We start from the raw sequence: 17391 nt of genomic DNA, 5'->3' as shown, positions 1-17391 counted from the left end.
CGCCTCCTTCTCTGCCACAGAGGTACCGTGACAGGACGGCGCTGGGCACCCCCGCAGCCAGACCTCCCCTGAGCCAGGCTCCCAGGGAGCCCCCCCGGCCCGGCCCGGCCCGGCCCGGCCCTCACCTGCGCCGCCGCCCCCGGGTCCCGGTCGACGTCCCGGTCCGAGAACCTGCCAAGGAAACACAACGCCGTGAGCGGGCTCGGCGGGGCCGCGGGGGAGGCCGGGTGGGGCGGGGTGGGCTCTCACCGCCGAGGGGCCGCTCCCGACCCCGCTCCCGCCTCCTCCTCCTCCATTGCCGCCCCCGGGAAACTTCTGGAGCCGCCGCGGCGCCCTCGTCGCACGGAACCGCCAAGGCCGCGCCGCGCGGGGGCTGCCGGGACGGGAGGAGGAAGCGGCCCCGCAGCCCCGCCCGGAGCACCGCCCCCGCCGGACACGGAGCGACGGGAGCGCCGGGAGGAGACGCCTCTCCCTCAGCCCTGGCCGCCCGCCCCTTCCTGCCCTGGCGGCGCTCGGCGGCTCCTTCCTTGCCGGAACGATCATGGAGTCGCAGAACATGCTGCGTGGGAAAGGACCCCCAAGGATCATCGAGCCCAACTCCTGGCCCTGCACAGGACCATCCCCATGAGTCACACCATGTGCCTGAGAGTATCATCCAAACGCTTCTTGAACTCTGTCAGGCTTGGTGCTGTGACCACTTCCTTGGGGAGGCTGTTCCAGCACCCAGTCACCCTCTGCGTGAAGAACCTTTTTCTAATATCCAACATAAACATCCCCTGACACCCCTTCAGGCCATTCCCTCGGTTCTGTCACTGGTCACCGCAGAGATCAATGTCTGCCCCTCCTCTTTTATGCTGAGCCCCTCAAGACAAATCTTGTAATTTATTTTTTTTAGTTGTTAATTGATAGCTGTAGCTGGTCCAGTTATGATTAAGCAGTTGCACTGTGAGCATCGTATGCTTGTCTAATCTTTTGTTTTAAAGGAAAAGCAAAGACAGTTTCAAGGGGAATGGACTGTCTGGACAAGAGCCCCCAGGAGTCCAGTCAGCAGGGCTGAGCAGTAACTGGGGGAAAGGCCATTCCGGCAGTGGGAAATTGCAACCACTGACCCATTGAGCACCTACTTGAAACGGATCCCAGACTCAAATGGGGGGAAGAACTGTGCCTGTGGACTGATTAGCATGAGAAGCAAGAGATCACAGAATCAATTAGGTGGGAAAAGACCTCTGAGATCATTGAGTGCAACCTGTGACCCAACACCGCCATGTCAACTAGACCATGGCAATGAATGCCACATCCAGTCTTTCCTTAAACACCTCAGGGGATGGCGACTCCATCACCTCCCCTGGCAGCCCATTCCAATGTCTAATCACCCCTTCTGCAAAGAAACTCTTCCTGATGTCCAACCTAAAACTCTCCTGGCACAGCTTAAAATACAACTAGCAATAGAAGTTAGAGTACTAATTAATGAAAAAGTTGCATAATCTGTAACCAATGAATGCTGATACCTTTGTTTGTTAAAATTTGTAATTAGTGTGAAGTTTTGATAAGCAGAGAGCCAGCCTCTTGTGGGTTACCATCTACCTCCCTGCTTTGCATAAACCAGAATAAAAACCAGAAATACCTTGCCTCAGTGTGTGAGCTGATGCTGCACACTGGGTATCCAGCCCACCTTCAGGACAACAGGAGCATGCCTGGATGGTGGACAGGGCTTCCCAAAAGCAGCCTGAGGCCTCCATCCTCCTCCTCCCCCAGCTCCCTCCTATGAAATGCCTCAGAGATAAAAAAGTGCCTTTATCTCCTCTGCAGCCTCACACGTGTGCGGGGAAGAACTGCGACCTCAATTTTATTAATTTCTGACTCAGAATCGGCTGGGGTTTGCACTGGCGTGTTTTGTTTGGCTGCTGCCACAAAGGCAGCTGTGATAAGGGAGGAGTGGCTCAAATTCCCAATGTGGAGCCTTGTTTTATGATTTACTCCAGCTTCTCCCTTCCTTTACCATACCAAAGGGAGTCTGAAGTACAGATCGACCTGGCTGGTACATCAGAGCCTAAGGGATATGGGAACAGAGTGATTTCCATTCACTGTTATACAACAGTCTGCTGCTAGAGACACATTACTGCTGCTGGAGATTTTATTTTCTCCACTTCTCCAACTGACATAAACTAAGCTGACAAATAATTTTCCCCATGTAATAGTTGTATCTATGGCATGAAGTTTTGTTGCTGAAGCTGTAACTTTATGGTGCGATTTTTTTTCATTTCATATTTCCAGTAAATCACCAGAACAACTTCCCCACATCTAAAAACACTGATGTTAGTCAAGCATTATCACTTCAGGTTTCCTAGAATTATTAATTACTTGTAGTATAGGAAAAACTCCCCATTTTATACTTTCATTAAACAAACTAGGCTCCCTCTCCAGTGCTTTCGTCAATCTGACATAGCCCTCAGGATGAGAACTGTTATCAGATAGGCTTCTACAACACTTGTCCACATTCCTAGCAATATTGCCAGCACTCCCCAGCTGCAGGGAGCGCTGCCAGATAAACAACCACTGTTTTGGGTATGGCCAGCCTTCCTGGAATTGGGGTGAAGCATGTTGTGTTTGCAGGTGGAAGCCTAACTGCATGGGAGTCAGAAGGAATAAATACTGAATTAACAGGGCAGCTGTGGCAGAGAGTTGTTCAATTGTTTGTAGAGTTACTTCTGTGCAACTAGACCAAACTACCTCTGCTACATTTCTGCTATTAGTTTTTCTAGTAATCATATGCTTGAAGTTATAATTAACATTATCAACCCATCAATAAAACTTCCACATGAATTCAATCACAGAAAGTCATATTTCCTTTAATTTTATACTGATAGAATCATACCAGGTCTGTTTATTTTTAATCCACCTTCCGCTGAAACACTGCAACATGCGAGGTTTTGAAGCCCTCGCAGTTTGAGCTACATTTGTGTGGCACAAGCTACAAACACCTTTGCAATGAATGGCACCCTAGAATTATGTTCAAAATTTTGCGTTGTTTGTCTCTAATGTAGTGGGAGTTGATGGGAAAGAAGAAGCTTAAGTCCAGTTCTTGAATTAAGCTCAACCTTCAGCTGAGCTACAAGAACATACAGTACTGCTGTTTCAAAGGATACCCACAATACACTGGTTGTGTTCAAGTCTGTTTAGAAGCGATTCATGAATTGCTCATGTCCCACCACAGACCCACACCGACCAATCACCTTGTCCTGTTTCTCACTGTATTTTTGTTGTTTATGATTGTCAAAACATTACAATAATATAAAAACATTTCAGAGTAAATACAGAAAAATGTTTTTTTCATTTGATTTATTTTCATAATAAACCAATTAAAAATACAAAAGACAAGGACCCAAGGTTCAGTGGGCTCCATCATTTAAAAATTTGTCCTTAAATACAAATTCACTCTGTAATATGAATACATATAACATTAGACCTCTAAACATAATGATCCTATTTGCATCTATCAAAAATTTGTATGGAAACAAATTAGCTGAAAAAACTTCCCTGCGACATTGAATGTACAGTATTTACAATCAAAAAAAAAAGAATTCTTTGCAGTATTAATTTCCAAAAACCTGCATAAATTGTATATATTTCATTTCCCTCCCCCCTTACAAAATAATCTGAAGTAGAAAGCAAGATTGTTAAGCTTCATAGTCAGAAAATGGTATGAAATATTTGCACCTGTAGTGATGCCATTAGCTTCTGTAATTAAATATATCCAATGTTTTCATATAAAATATAGACATAGCAATGTCCATTACTGGAATATATGTTTTGTGTACTCTCAATAGGAGTGTATATTCTATTTTGCACACACAAGAGCTTGTGCTGCAAAAATGCAAGAGGATACCTGGTTATCAAATTCTAAAACTGATGTAATTCACTGGTATGAAACAAATACTCAATCATAAAAATTCAAAGGCATGGAATGAAACTGTCTCACTAAAAGTAACTGCTGCTTCAAAAGTTAAGTGATACACATACAGATTAAACAGAAAAGGTTACAATAACAATGTAAATCAGCAAGAGACTGAAAACGTAAAATAAGAAGTTTGAAACTTTGGCCAACAACCTCAGGAGGAAGTCTTCATAGCATAAAAAGCATGTTCCTTCATGCCTGTATTTTGAAAAGTGAGTAATATATAATTTTATTGATATGATAACACTTAGCAATTAACAGAAAATCAAAATCCATCCTAAAGCATGAATTCTAACAATTAACTGCAGAAATTAAGTAGCTTTGCAACATCTTGCTTCAAAATCAAATCATATATATACATATCTGAAAGGTCCCATCACATTTATGAAAATAATCATCCACAGGGTCTTTTTTTTAATTATTTAATTATTAATACAAATTGGGTTCCAATGGCTCATTTTCTTGCTTCACTTGCATGTTAGATGGGATACCATTCGAACTGGACACTACCATCACAAATGGCTGCTGCTGGAAACTCTGCTCCGACTGCTCGGTATCGTCTGATTTGTCACCCCCTTCCTTCACTGCTTCCTGTACGCCAACCTGTTTGGTTTCTGGTGCTTTAATAACTGAAGTGATCACTGTGCCCGACGGATGAGACATCACCTGGGAGCTGCTAGGCGAAAATGTCACCACGGGGGTAGTGGCACTGAAGGATGGAGAGGAAGCCATGTTGACTGTTCCATTGCAAATTGTCTGCACACTGCTGGTGAGCACCTGCTGAACTTGTGCTGGGCTCAGCACAATTGAGGAAGGAGGCGAGACTGGCTTCTGAGACTGTACCATGACGTTTTCTTTAAGAACCGTCATGGCTTGTGAAGTCGGAATGGCTTGTAAAATGAATTTTTGGGCTGCTGTTACTGAGGCTGGATCTGTGCTGGCTATAACTGTAGTAAGAGGCACTGTCTGGAGTGTTACAGTATGCAGCTGCTGATTTCCAGGAGAAACAACCACTGGAACCTGTGCTGGAGTCTGTAAAGTCCTGTTAAGATTAGAAAAGATTATAGGGTCAGAACACTTCCACGCTGAATTTTTAAAAAATACTTACTATAGAAAAATCATTTGGCATCATAAACATTTATTTACCCAACATTTCCAAAAGAAGTAGCAGTATCTCTCCTAATGAAAAAGAACTGAACCTGACCCCTGAATTCAGCAAGATGTTCTGAAAGTAAAGGTAACGTGCATGAACAATACTGCCATCACCAAACTGAACAGCCTGCCTTTGAGACATTGAGTAGGTCATCAAAAAACCTGGGAATCACATCTAAGCCCCCCCATCTCAAGCATCAACCAACATCACAAGCATGACCCACTACACATCTGCCATCAGTTTCACAAGTTACCTTAAATAATTCACAAATCACGAGCCTAAATAATTCATAAGTCAGGCCTTGATTCTCCTGACATCCATATATACATCTAACTATATGCAAAAGAATTCACATTGCAGCAGTAAATCTGGTCAAGACCTTCTCAGACTCCCAGGACACGCAGTTCTCTGTCTGCCAGGCTCATACATGACTTCTGGTTCTGAACAGAACCTGCTCCCAAAAACATCACTTTAAATTAGGAGTAATTCCATCAGTTGCAGGCTCAAAGACTTGGGTGCCACATTACTTTCAACAGATATACAGCTGCAAGGGCAACATTAGAAGGTTAACAGCTGTACTGCTGGAGTACACAGCTACTGCAGTGGACGACAGTGACTTAAATTTTACAACACACTCCAGGTCAAGCAAATAAAACCAAACCAAAAAATCCAAACCACAACATAAATAGTTACTGGGGAGGGAAAGAGGAAGGGAAGAATAACTGCTTTGACATTCTCCTACAGCTTGCTCCAGCCCACTGTGCCATGCTGTCTCTGACAGTCTTTCTTTCCTTCTGCTTGTCATGCAAAGTTCTCTCCAACCTTCCTGTTTCTTTTTAGTGTTTTATCCTGCCTGTCCTCCTCCCCTTTTTTTAGTTTTAGCTCTCCCTTGTATTTTCTCAAAGATAAACAAAAATAACTATCTCCTCCTACTACTTTATTTCTACCCCTGCTGAAATCACTTTAGATGCAAAGCAATTTTCTGTCAACATTTCTATTTTGAAGTCCACGCACAGCTCTGCCTCCTCTTTCTTCTGAAGACTGGACATCAGATATGCTCTAAGGATTGCCTACCATATATCTACCATGGAACATCCTCCTTTCTGTAGTCCTTCTATCCGTGTAGCATCTATTTTTCACAGCTCTGTGAAATCCTACTTGCCAGCATTTAGCCATTGACCAATCAACTCTGACTCAGCATATTCAAAATGTCACTTTAAAACCACACTGGCTATCCCAGTTTCAACAAAAAGCTTACCAAAGCAGGACTTATGTGGTGCTGAAGCTATAGGGCAACGTGGTTGGCCATAGTCCAACCACACAGGGAGCTGCATTCCCATTTTCTTAGTGCAGCAGCAGAAGTAAGTGAAGGAATATATGTAGATGATTTGCCAGGTCCTACTCAGCTCGGTCCTCTGGGAAAGGCATCTAGCTGAGCTCCAAAGATTGCCTCCAGCAAGAGTAGCCCCAGTAACCCTGCTGGTATTAGGCTCAGAGCACATGGGTACTCTCTGAGCAGCCTCCAGCTGCCAGTCCCTGCTGCATGCAATCTTTTCCCCCAGCTCCCACACAGCTTGCTAACACAAGGAACAAAACTTCCATCTGTAGCTTTCTCTTCCTCCCAAGAAAGAAGGTTGCAGTACCCAGCAATGCTGCAATAGCAAAACAAATCCAAATCCTTGCCAACGAGGCTTCCACACAGGTCTCATCACAAAGGCCATCATAACTGGGACTCAAAATTTGATGTGACTGACACCTGAGTCATCTTGAGCTCCTTTTTCACTAAACTAGAGACAGCCCAAGGAAGAAGCTCATGGAAATGGGGCTGGAGGTGAAGCACCAACTAGAGTGATTGCTTCTTTCTTTCAAACTTCTGGAGAACTTGGTGCTGCACCACAAATACCAACACGGAGCTTCAAGTGCAAGGCTCAGAATGACAGTACCAAGGCTCACATCAGGTGTGAGAAAGGTTATTAGTACTAACTCTCTTTTTTGTTTCTTGCCCCCGCAATTCTCCTGGGACCTTCACCGAAAAGTCAGAAATAGTAATAGGATGAGGGCATCCACTAGCTTTTTTTTTTTGGGGGGGGGGGAAGTAAACTACCTACAGTTAAACAAACTTGCAGTAAAACCAAAGTGTCACATACAAACAGCTCAACCCAGGAAAGTCTACAGAGACCAACAAATGCCAGTGGAACAGCTATGAAGGAAAGACAACTGACACTTGTCATCAGAAAAGCTTTAAAAGTTTCAGAGTAGATACTGAGTCAGCTCTTTAATCCATGAAGAAACTTACCTGAGCTTGAAGGATTAAGATCAACTCAATAGCTGCAGTTTTGAAAGCAGCACCTGAAGCTGATAGCTTGTGCTGGTATGCCATCCAAGGATTACTTTGAAGCTACTTTCTTGTTCTCTAGTTGTTTTGTAAAAAATAAAAGCTTCTAACTGCTAAATGGCTGTAAAGGACAACCTCGAAAAGTGTGAACTGGATCTAATCAATGCAGAAAGTATCTCTAAAGCACTAGGAGTAACAGCTCTGGGAAAAGAAATCAGGCCATTTGTCTTAGCATACTGTAATTAGTATCTGCATATCGATGCTAAGCCATTTTATTTCTCTTGAAAGCCAGACCCATACCTGTACACCATACTGTGATTAATAGTTTACTCCAGATGCTTTGTCTTTTCCATCAGTCAAGATATAGATATATGATACACAAGTATATAAACCTGTACATACAGATATATGTATACACATGTAGTATGAACCTGCTAAAGTAAAAGCATGCAGCAGGCGTCTGCACAAGCACAGCATAAATATTTATTTACATTACTGGTGGCCAAGCAAGGCATTTTTCTTAATTGTTAAAACTACAGACAGCTGTATCTGTTTACTAACTAAAAATCTACCTGCTCAAACTGTTTGCCTTGAATATCACTGAAAAAAAATACAGCTTGGTTAATCGTTTTCTCCATTAAAAAAAAATGTACACACTAATTAAGGTGATTTGTTAACACTGGGTTACTTTATTTTAGGTGCTTTGAACTGTATATTGTGCTACGCTTCCGAATTTCATTGATATTTTGCTAACACCACTTCTGCTCTAAGGTACAAATCTTTTGGTCAATTATTTTAAAAGTTCCTGCTGAGGTTTCAAAAAGAACAAGAACATTGAGCAACAGTGATGAAAAGGAAATGCTGCCATAAAATAATCTGGTTACAACTGAGAAAAGAATGACAAAAATTCAGAAGTCATTTTAGCTTGGCAGAAAATTATGGTCTATTTCTTGGTCCATTTGTTACTGTTAATGGCCTAGAATTGTGCAATATCTTATTAGCTCATCAAGAGGTAACTAGTGATAAAGCAAACAGTAAGTGACAGGCAAGAAAAACAAGTTTATTCATGGTAATTTACGTGAAAATTATGAAATGGAAACGATACCAATAAATACTGAAGCTACAAGCCAAGGAAGATATAAAAAAAATTGAAGCTACAAGCCAAGGTAAACAAAGTATTTCACAGTACAGTAATAAAATGAAACAATGCAATATTAAGAAACATAGAGAGATGTACCACAGAATTCCCTCTCCAACATACACATTGTTCAACCTACAGCTACAGAGGAAATGACAGCCTGCAGGTAAATAGGCTAATTTCCAGAGACTTAGCCCATTTGTTCAATTAACTGGTTGCCAGAACTCATTCAGTCAAGCTAGGGAGAATAAAGGAGGTGAAGAGGTGGGATGAGCTTGTTAGAATCACTTTGGATGCCTAAGTTGAGAGGTGATCTCCTCTGAGTGACTATACAGAGAGCATCAACCAAATGCTACTCAGGAGCTCTACTGTTGCTGCAAACTGCTCCACAGCTGCACTCATGGACATGACCCTCAGTCATCAGCAATCTTATCAATACTTCACCCCAGAGTATTTTCTCATAGCCACCGGCTGTTCTACAGCACAAGCCACACGGACAGGTGCTGCTAAGCAGTCCAGCAGGAGATGTCCATGAGAGGCAGAAACGTGCTTGATGCTGATGCCCTCCTGCCCAGTCTCCTGGGCACAGCCTCCTCTGAAGTGGTGGCGGTACACGTTCTTGTCTAATGCTTTGCCTGAACAACATCATTTCTTAACGTCATGAGGACAGAGGACTCAGTTCTTAAGGCTGTCCTTTTTACTGACCCATGGAGTTTTACATTCTTCTTACTAGAATTTTTCAAAACTGCACAGTCACCTGAATTAAAACTCAGGAACTTTGCTACTAACAGAAATCTGCAGAGCCCCTACCTCTTTCAACAGTGGAAAGACATGGAAAGAGAGCTCCTACGGATAGCTTCTTATTGTGCAGAAACAAAATTAGTCTGACTAGAGGATTTTGAAGTCCTTCCTGTCATAAGCAGTTGCCTTCTTGCCTACCACAGAAACTAAATCAGAACTGCGTTTAAGAAAAGTTCTTCTCAGCTGCAGGAAAATCACATAGAAATGTTTGGTTATAACCAAAGTCTTGACAGAAGATAGATAGCTGTGACAGAAGTCATCCCTATTACAAATGCGTTCTGAGAGACAAACCTTGTTGTAAGATAAAGAGAGTTTCTTGTAGAAGCCCACCGAGATCACATCAGTCTATTCCTGACCAACATCTCCCTCAGGAAGGACATTTTTCTCACCATCCTGAAATCTACATTGCAGACAAGCCTTCACTTAAGAGATTACAGAGATCAGCTCTTTGTAACAGTCACCTGTGTTTGCCTTCCTTTGGGGAAGGCTATGGCAGCAGTGAGTCAGATCCAACGGTATCTACTAGTCAGTGTGCTGGAGAGCTTCTACTGCAGGCCTGCCTTTGGAGCACTGATAGGAGACTACTGTCTAACTGCAAACAGAAGCAAAGCAAAGCACTGGCACTGATGGTGGCCGATCAAAGGATAGCCTTCTAAATTAGCCAGAAGTTGAGTTGTCATTGTGGTAGCTTGGACAGAACATTTTAGAAGAGCAGAATTTGGACTCAGAATTGAATACTGATAGAAACATTGTGTTTCATACCTGAAGCCTGCTAAAGCATTGTAAAAGGTCTGTCAGCAGTCAGCTAATTCCAAGTTTCTTGGTACACAGAGCTGCCAGCTAGATGATTCAGCTATGTCCAATACAGTCAATAAGAGACAGACACATAATTTAAAATTACTCACTATATAATCTTCTCTGAACCGTAATGTGAGAACCTCTTTTCACTACATCTTAAATCACTACTACTCTAGATTAAAGGCAAATGAAAATGCATTTTCATGAATCTTTTTATCTCCAGCCCTCATCATTTAAGGGAGAAATTTAATTGCCCAAACACAGGCACCTTACAGCCCTGTATGATGTCCTGCACAAGGTAAGTCCCTAGCCTTACAGGAGAGGTACACTTTCTGGAGCAACAGAAAGGATGCTCTTTACACTCAGAATGACCCAACGACCATGGAGCTGAATCCCAGGCCAGTGCCTCCTAATTCAAAGCTAAAATACAATTACTCAAATAAACCAGATGTTCTGGTTAACCTGTGTAAGTTATTCTGATTTAAACAGAAGAATTTTACAAGCACTAAATTCAAAGAAACTTTTTCTTCCTTGTAAATGGTGTCTCACTGGAAAAAGTTAGCAATAAAATGCTCATCCAGAGTGACATTTTTATTTTTGTCTTATCACTACAAACATTTGGTGCCAAACTTGGCTCCCAGTTACACAACTGGAGACTACAGTAACTGTGCTTGCATACACCAAGCCAGAACAGTTAGATCTGCAGAACAGCAGTGCGTTTACAATTTCAGATATTCCCACTGGGGATACTACATGTTTTCCTCAGTCAGCAAAATCCAGTTTGCTTGACCTGACCCTGCTCCTGCCCTGTTTCCTAAGCTTCAGTTAACAGATCACCACAGCCTTTCTCTTTAAGCACTGGGGCTGAAGAGGCATTTATCCTTGGAAAGTAACCTACAAGCTCTGTGCAGCTATAAATGAAGTTGCTGCCTGTCTCCTGCAAAGAACCAACTGTGGATTCTCACTGGCATGCCCATTTCTTTGAGAAACACCAAGAGGCCCTGGGGAACAGCCGCAACACTCTCTCAGTGATGCTCTGGGAGTAGTCTGTACCAGACAGTGTTGCCTAGTGCAGGGCAGGGATGCTGACATGAGCCCTTCACAACAGTCTTCAAATGTGATTCTTTTACCAAGTCCCTCAACAGAGAAGATGTAGGTTCAGAACTTACTCTCTGAAGGCTACAGTTAAGTGTTAAGAAACCAATTGTTTTGACCTCAAAGATGCTCAATATTTTCTCTCTTATTTTTTATCTTCTTAAAACACAACAGAAGCAAATTACTGCAGAGGGAAGACCATTTACTTCCATCAAGCAGAGGAGTGAACATTCCCATGAATAAAACTTTAGAACTACATTGCATAAGACAAACTATATGGGTTCAATATGTTCACACTTCGAGGCAGAGCCCAATCACTAAACAGTATGCGTCAGAAAAACTTTCGAGAATCATAACCAGACCCCAGTTTCCGTTTTGCCCAAATGACCTTGACTATTTACATGCCCCAACCACTGAACAGCAACTGGCAACCAATGTTGCTATTTGTCCTCATTCTTCCTACTATAAAGGGACTCCAAACACAATCCTACAGAGCATGTGCATACATCAGAAGGTCTGCCAACTCTTAGTCTACCATGGCATTCAAACCTGCTGTACATTTTCAAATCATGTAGACCACCCATTTCAACCCTTATGGAAGCTCCACTGCAGCAATTCAGTTGTGTACACAAACACATTCAATTGCTAGAGATTTAGCTGTTTGAACAAACCAACCTTTGTTTCAGCCTTATTATAAAACAAGAAAAAGCATATGCTCCAAAATAAGTTCAGTGTGTCATTCTACCTCACCAAACTACTTTAAGTTTGCACTTTGAAGTTGAGCAGAAATGTATCTGTCATAAATTGTATTTTGAGAGCCTGGAATGGGTAGTGACTATTGCACAGGATTCATCAGCACCTTGGTTTGCAGCTTGTCCCATCGTGGTGGTTATTATTTTCATTCTAACTGCTCAGAAGCTGTAGTATAATCTTACTTACCAGCAATACTTCTATACCATTCTGAAAAGGTCAGATGGTTCTTTTTTTCCCCTTCATTTAAGACACTTTGTCATCTTCGCTAAGAAAAGTGCAATTGAAGACTTCATGGAATAATGTTCTAAGTTACAAACAATGGATGTGAACCAATGCAATATAGAACTCTAAGGCTTTAAGGCTTTTATTTAATTTGAACCTCACACATATATCATCTCTACTACTTTTTCCCCTTAGTTTATTACCCAATGTCCGATTGTGAAATACTGTAATGCAATAACTGGATGTCATAATGTCACTGAACAGCTTTCCAAATGTTAGGGTGGACTTCTAGCCTGCATTAAGTCTTACTTCTGTTTGTTGTTACCATTCCTTATACCATCTATACTACTGACATTTTTTGTGATACATAATCTAGTGTAGGTCTAGCCTAGACCAATTTAACTCTGCAAATTCCTGAACTTTCTCCCTATTAGTGTTTAATATTATTGTTCTTCTGACTTATGTGGTACTGCATAGCCTCAATTATGTCTGTACTTATTTCCTTTCACTATATATTGCCCTTGTCAATTTTTACAAGTAAGTAAATCCTTCATCAAGCCCAAACTCATTGGACTGCACTGTACTGAATAGCTTCATCCCTAAGCTTTAAAAACATACAACACATCACCTTGATGCAGATTTTTATTAATTCTCTAAATTCATTTCAAAACTGGAATTTTTTTGTTAAATCCTTCATAATCATCTTTCACATAAACTTCTGATAAAATATAATCTTTCTCTCTCCTGTTCTTTGGAAACAAAGAAATTATTTGGTCGATTACTGTCATTACCCACTTCTCTGACAAAAAAGCATGGTTTATCTCAGAGAGTCAGTACCACTCCAAAACTACTGGTGGCTCTGGATGTAATTTTCAAAGGAAAGAACAGAGGAAGGGAGCAGGAAATAGCATTACTGCCATTTTGCAGCAGAAAATTATAACCACTAACAAAGCAAATATCAAAAAAAGTTATGATAATTGATTGAGAATGTGCAGCTCCTGAATCATATCCTGAAGCTTTCCTGAAACAGCTTTAAGGTCCACAGTCACTATATACAACTCTGACATTCCCGTGAGGAGCCTAGATTGCAAGAACATTTGTTTGTTTTAGGTCTTTTGTAGTCAGTATGGCTGAGATGAACAAGCTCCATATGCACCTGTCCATTGGGTGACGCCTCAGGCTAGGGTAAAATCAGGCTTAAGTGACTTTTTAGGATGCTGCTACTAAGGGGTAGATGCAAAAGAGTCATGATACTGTGTAGTGTTAGCCAGTTGACTTACAAATTCAGCCTGGAAGCATGACTGCCTCCAAAAATAGTCTGCAGATACACAGCTCCCATGAAATTATTCTGTTAATTGTTTTCTAAAATCAAAAGAACTTGTTCTTGTAACAGCAGCAAAATGCTAGAGTAGATAACATGGAACTTTCCCTTGCTGTAACTGGGGACAATACAAAAGCTTAAAGAGATGACAAAAAATTCTTAAGATGAAAAAGCAAGAAGGAAAATCTTTCTGAAGGGATCATGCAGACTCACCATGTATAATTCAAAAGCAAAGACACCAAACAATTGGTGTAGAAGCAGAGACATGAAAACACAGTTTCTGTTGTGGAACAGAATTGACAATGCCAATTTTAAGGAGTTGTGTATTTTAACTCTCAAAAGGATGTGCATCAAGTCTAATACCATGGGAAGGATGCACTTCCCCCCACCAAAGGCAGAGTGTTTACGTGTGTATGTGTCACAGTATGCTGTAGTCACTCTAAATTCCTAGGATCAACCACAAAGACATTGTTTCATGTCAATTAAACTGGAAGACTTGCATTTCTTGGAAGCAAAACAATCTGCTCTATCTAGCCATTAGCCAGTGAATTTATTATTATTCAAATATTTATGTTCTGTACATTTTCTTACCTTATATTCTGAACCGAGGAATTCAACGATTCATCCGGAACATTACTGGTTACAGCTGCATGTCCTTCTGTGAGGGGCTGCAACGGCTGCATTACGTGAACTGTCCGAAAAAGCTGAGTGGATTGTACTGGCTGCGGAGATTGCATTGTCCTCAAAACTTCTGAAGTCAAGCCAGGTGTCTGCTGCTGTCCAACTTCTACATGCTCCTTCAGCTTAGCAGGCTTCGCGTTTCCTGTTTTTAGCATCGCGGTTGATCCTCCCTTTGTTCCTGCGTTTGCAGATGCTCTAGTTCTGCTTGATTGGTTTCTGTTGGCCACCGCAGTCGAGAGCAGAGTTGAATCTGATGATTCAGTGCTAGGGCTCGCATCCTCATCATCAATATAGATGAGATCTTTTGGCATTTCTTTAAATTGATACACTAGACGCTGACCTTCTACTTTAGCCAAGATTCCTCTTTGGTAATAGTATCTGTTTAAAGCATACATACATCAAGTTACACAGGTTTTTTGCCAAAACCAAAACAAAGCCACAAAACTCCCAGAAAATAAACATAGCACTAACAAGTAAACAAACTTTTAAGTGTCTAGTTTCTTCATTATAAAAAAGTTGCCAGTTTAATAGCATATTGTTTTCCTCAAACAACTTTCATTTACTGGTATTTCATGTCACGTTTTACCTCCAACCTTAAATACCTCTGCGGAGAAAAAGAAAAGAACTCCACGACTTGGCAGCTCTGCTATCAACTCATACACTTTAAAAAGGTGCATGAAACTTTCAATTCTCCTCTTGACTCATACAGTTCTTTCAGTTACCTGAATTCATGCTTATTCACCAGTGAGCACAGGCAGACATTTCAGCTACAACAAAGCAAAGGGAACAGGACAGGAAGGCACTACTTCTGTTATATTTACAAACTAATATGACAATTTGAAATTACGCAGACTTAGGTGAGAGGTGAAGGGAAATTAAAAGAAATGCATAGCTGCTGAGTTGGACAATTATCCAGGTAAGACTGAAGCTTCGTGGACATCTGCTTATTTTGCAGTCTTTTATGTATGAGAAAACCCCCGGCTTGATAGACAGTGGCACACAATTCTATGTTTTAAAACTGTCTGTACACACAAGTTCAGAGAAGTGAAATCAGACCTGAATTCTAAAACCTTATCTTCCACTGGAAAGGGGATCATGTGCAACAAGTAGAAATAATTTAATGAATACACCTGCATTTAGCTTTTTTTTTTAGAAAAGACATTCAAATTTATGTAAAAGGCTTGCCCCACTTGAAATCTTCAGTCTTTTACTTTGTCTGTCTGACTCTGAAGATGCAGTTTTTGCAGCAGCACTGAAAAATGTCTGTGCTGAAAGTGAAGGTGACTGACTTGGAGTTGAGGTTAGTAAGGGTTACTTTAGTGAGCTAATTTATTTTCCTAAAATAATTTCTTCATTTTCCAAACTAATAGAATACTATGTTGTTATACAAATTAGATGAGGCATTAAATGCACACAAACCCTAAGGCAACAAAAACAGTCTTTTATTAAAAATGCACATACCTGAGAGCTCTACCCATTGTTTCATAATTCATGTCAGGTTTGTTTTTGTGTTTTCCCCACAACCTGGACACAGCCTTGGAATCTACCAGTTTGAAAATGCCCTTCTCTCTTTGAGTCCATTTGATATATTTAGGACACGTAGCTTTGTCCTGGAGCAGTGCTAGTAAGAACTCCCAGAGATAAATTGTATTTCCTAAAATGAAAGTATTTCAAAACACACAAAAAATAGAAAAAATATTAGTTGACCATATTTTATTAATGATGCAAATAATCTTAGAAGGAAGAAGCTGGGATCTTTACAAATAGATTGTAATATATAATCAAGACTAGGAAATAGTGATGGAAGAGGACAGGAAAAGATTCCTGTGAGTTATTATAATCTGGATGCCCAAACACCCCAGCCACTTTCTCTGTACCAGTCAGGCACCAGTCAACCTACAGCTGCACCATTCCAACCACCAAGATTAGACAGCATTAGTCACCTACGTATCCATTTCCCTCCTGCCTAATCCGGTTACAGAAGCAGTCACTACTGCTTTATCTTGAATAGGAACAAGTTCAAGTCTGTGATCTAAAAATGCTGGAAATTAGGCTGTTGCTTAAATGCTTTGCTGAATTGAGGTGAGTGTTATAATCCTTTAAAAGGCTAAACAAAATCCTTACTTTTAAGAATTAGATTTATATGGGGCAATCAGTGGTATGTGCTGAGGTAGGTATATCTTCAAGGATAAAGTACAGAAAAAGGTAATTTTTTTTAATCCAGTGAGCACTTGCACTTGCTGGTAGACAACCCCAAATTTAATTTTACAAACAAGCAGGCACAAACACTTATATATGGAAATCCATCACATCTGTTCAGTGTTTACCACGTATAAAGAAACAGTATTAAAATCACAGATTGTGAATACTTAAAACAAGCACAAAATATGCATATTTTTCTGAACCACATTTAAGGAGTCTAAACTCATACAACCAATTAGATCCTTTTTTCTGCCTTCTTTTTTTTAAGGCTTTTGACTTTCTTTTGGGAATCTGAAGCTGCACATAGGCTTTTTAGTTGTTAGTCTGAGAAAGTAAGTAAAAACTTCTTGTATCACGTCCCAGAAGTAGCTGTGCAAAAACACAGCAATGATAGCATGTGCAAGTTTCATAAATTCCACAAAATATGATGCCCAGTACATCAGAAGATGACAGGATCACTTTTGATAGCTTCAATTTAACCCAGTAGATTTTTTTCCATTTTAACAACCACCAGTCTGATCTCTTTTTCTCCTAAAAAATGAAATTCCCATAGTACTGTATTATAAGCTATATTTAGTAAATACTCATCAAAGTCATCAGCACTGGCAGTACAAAAATGTTAGCAGCTCCTTCAGCAGGTGGAAGCTTGAAAAGTGAGCATTCCTAGAGAAAAAACAACGCCTTTGCAAATGTCTCCCAGCTTACATAAAATAGTCTGTTTGACTTCAGATACCCCGGAGGTAAAGGTTAAGACTGTCATACAGGAGTGAGAGCATTCCCAGCCATTTATGATCTAATCCAGGGTGCTTTTGTTGTAGTCTAGACCAAAAATGCTCAGCTGCATCAAGGCAATCTGAAAATTTGTCACTGCTTAGCCACTGAAATCACTATGAAAACGACTGGCTGCAAAAACCAGGTCTGCTTTACCGACAGGCTT

The 17391-nt window shown here is 41.0% G+C and overlaps 2 protein-coding genes across 8 annotated transcripts in view; both read right to left on the bottom strand.

Annotated features, from left to right (window-relative positions):
• SUGT1 (SGT1 homolog, MIS12 kinetochore complex assembly cochaperone) overlaps positions 1–379 on the bottom strand; it is a 28975-nt gene extending 28596 nt beyond the window's left edge. Inside the window, exons 1-2 of the mRNA XM_051778742.1 lie at positions 250–379; positions 126–171 (exon numbers count right to left, since the gene is read on the bottom strand). Of these exons, the coding sequence (XP_051634702.1) occupies positions 126–171; positions 250–296 (93 nt within the window). The 5' untranslated portion in view covers positions 297–379. The remainder of the gene's footprint in view (positions 1–125; positions 172–249) is intronic.
• A 2536-nt stretch (positions 380–2915) lies between these two features.
• The window catches only part of ELF1 (E74 like ETS transcription factor 1), an 82270-nt gene continuing 67794 nt past the window's right edge, over positions 2916–17391 (bottom strand). For all 7 annotated transcript variants that reach the window (XM_051778716.1, XM_051778714.1, XM_051778719.1 and 4 more), the window contains 3 exons: positions 15714–15906; positions 14163–14630; positions 2916–4997 (listed from right to left, as the gene is read on the bottom strand). In XM_051778716.1, coding sequence (XP_051634676.1) covers positions 4385–4997; positions 14163–14630; positions 15714–15906 — 1274 coding nt within the window. In that variant the 3' untranslated portion in view covers positions 2916–4384. The remainder of the gene's footprint in view (positions 4998–14162; positions 14631–15713; positions 15907–17391) is intronic.

This window comes from Manacus candei, unplaced genomic scaffold, assembly GCF_025592945.1.
Source record: "Manacus candei isolate 608988 ecotype Guabito, Panama unplaced genomic scaffold, ASM2559294v1 h1tg000014l, whole genome shotgun sequence".
NCBI classification, from domain to species: Eukaryota; Metazoa; Chordata; class Aves; order Passeriformes; family Pipridae; genus Manacus; species Manacus candei.
This window is presented reverse-complemented; position numbering and strand designations above follow the sequence as displayed.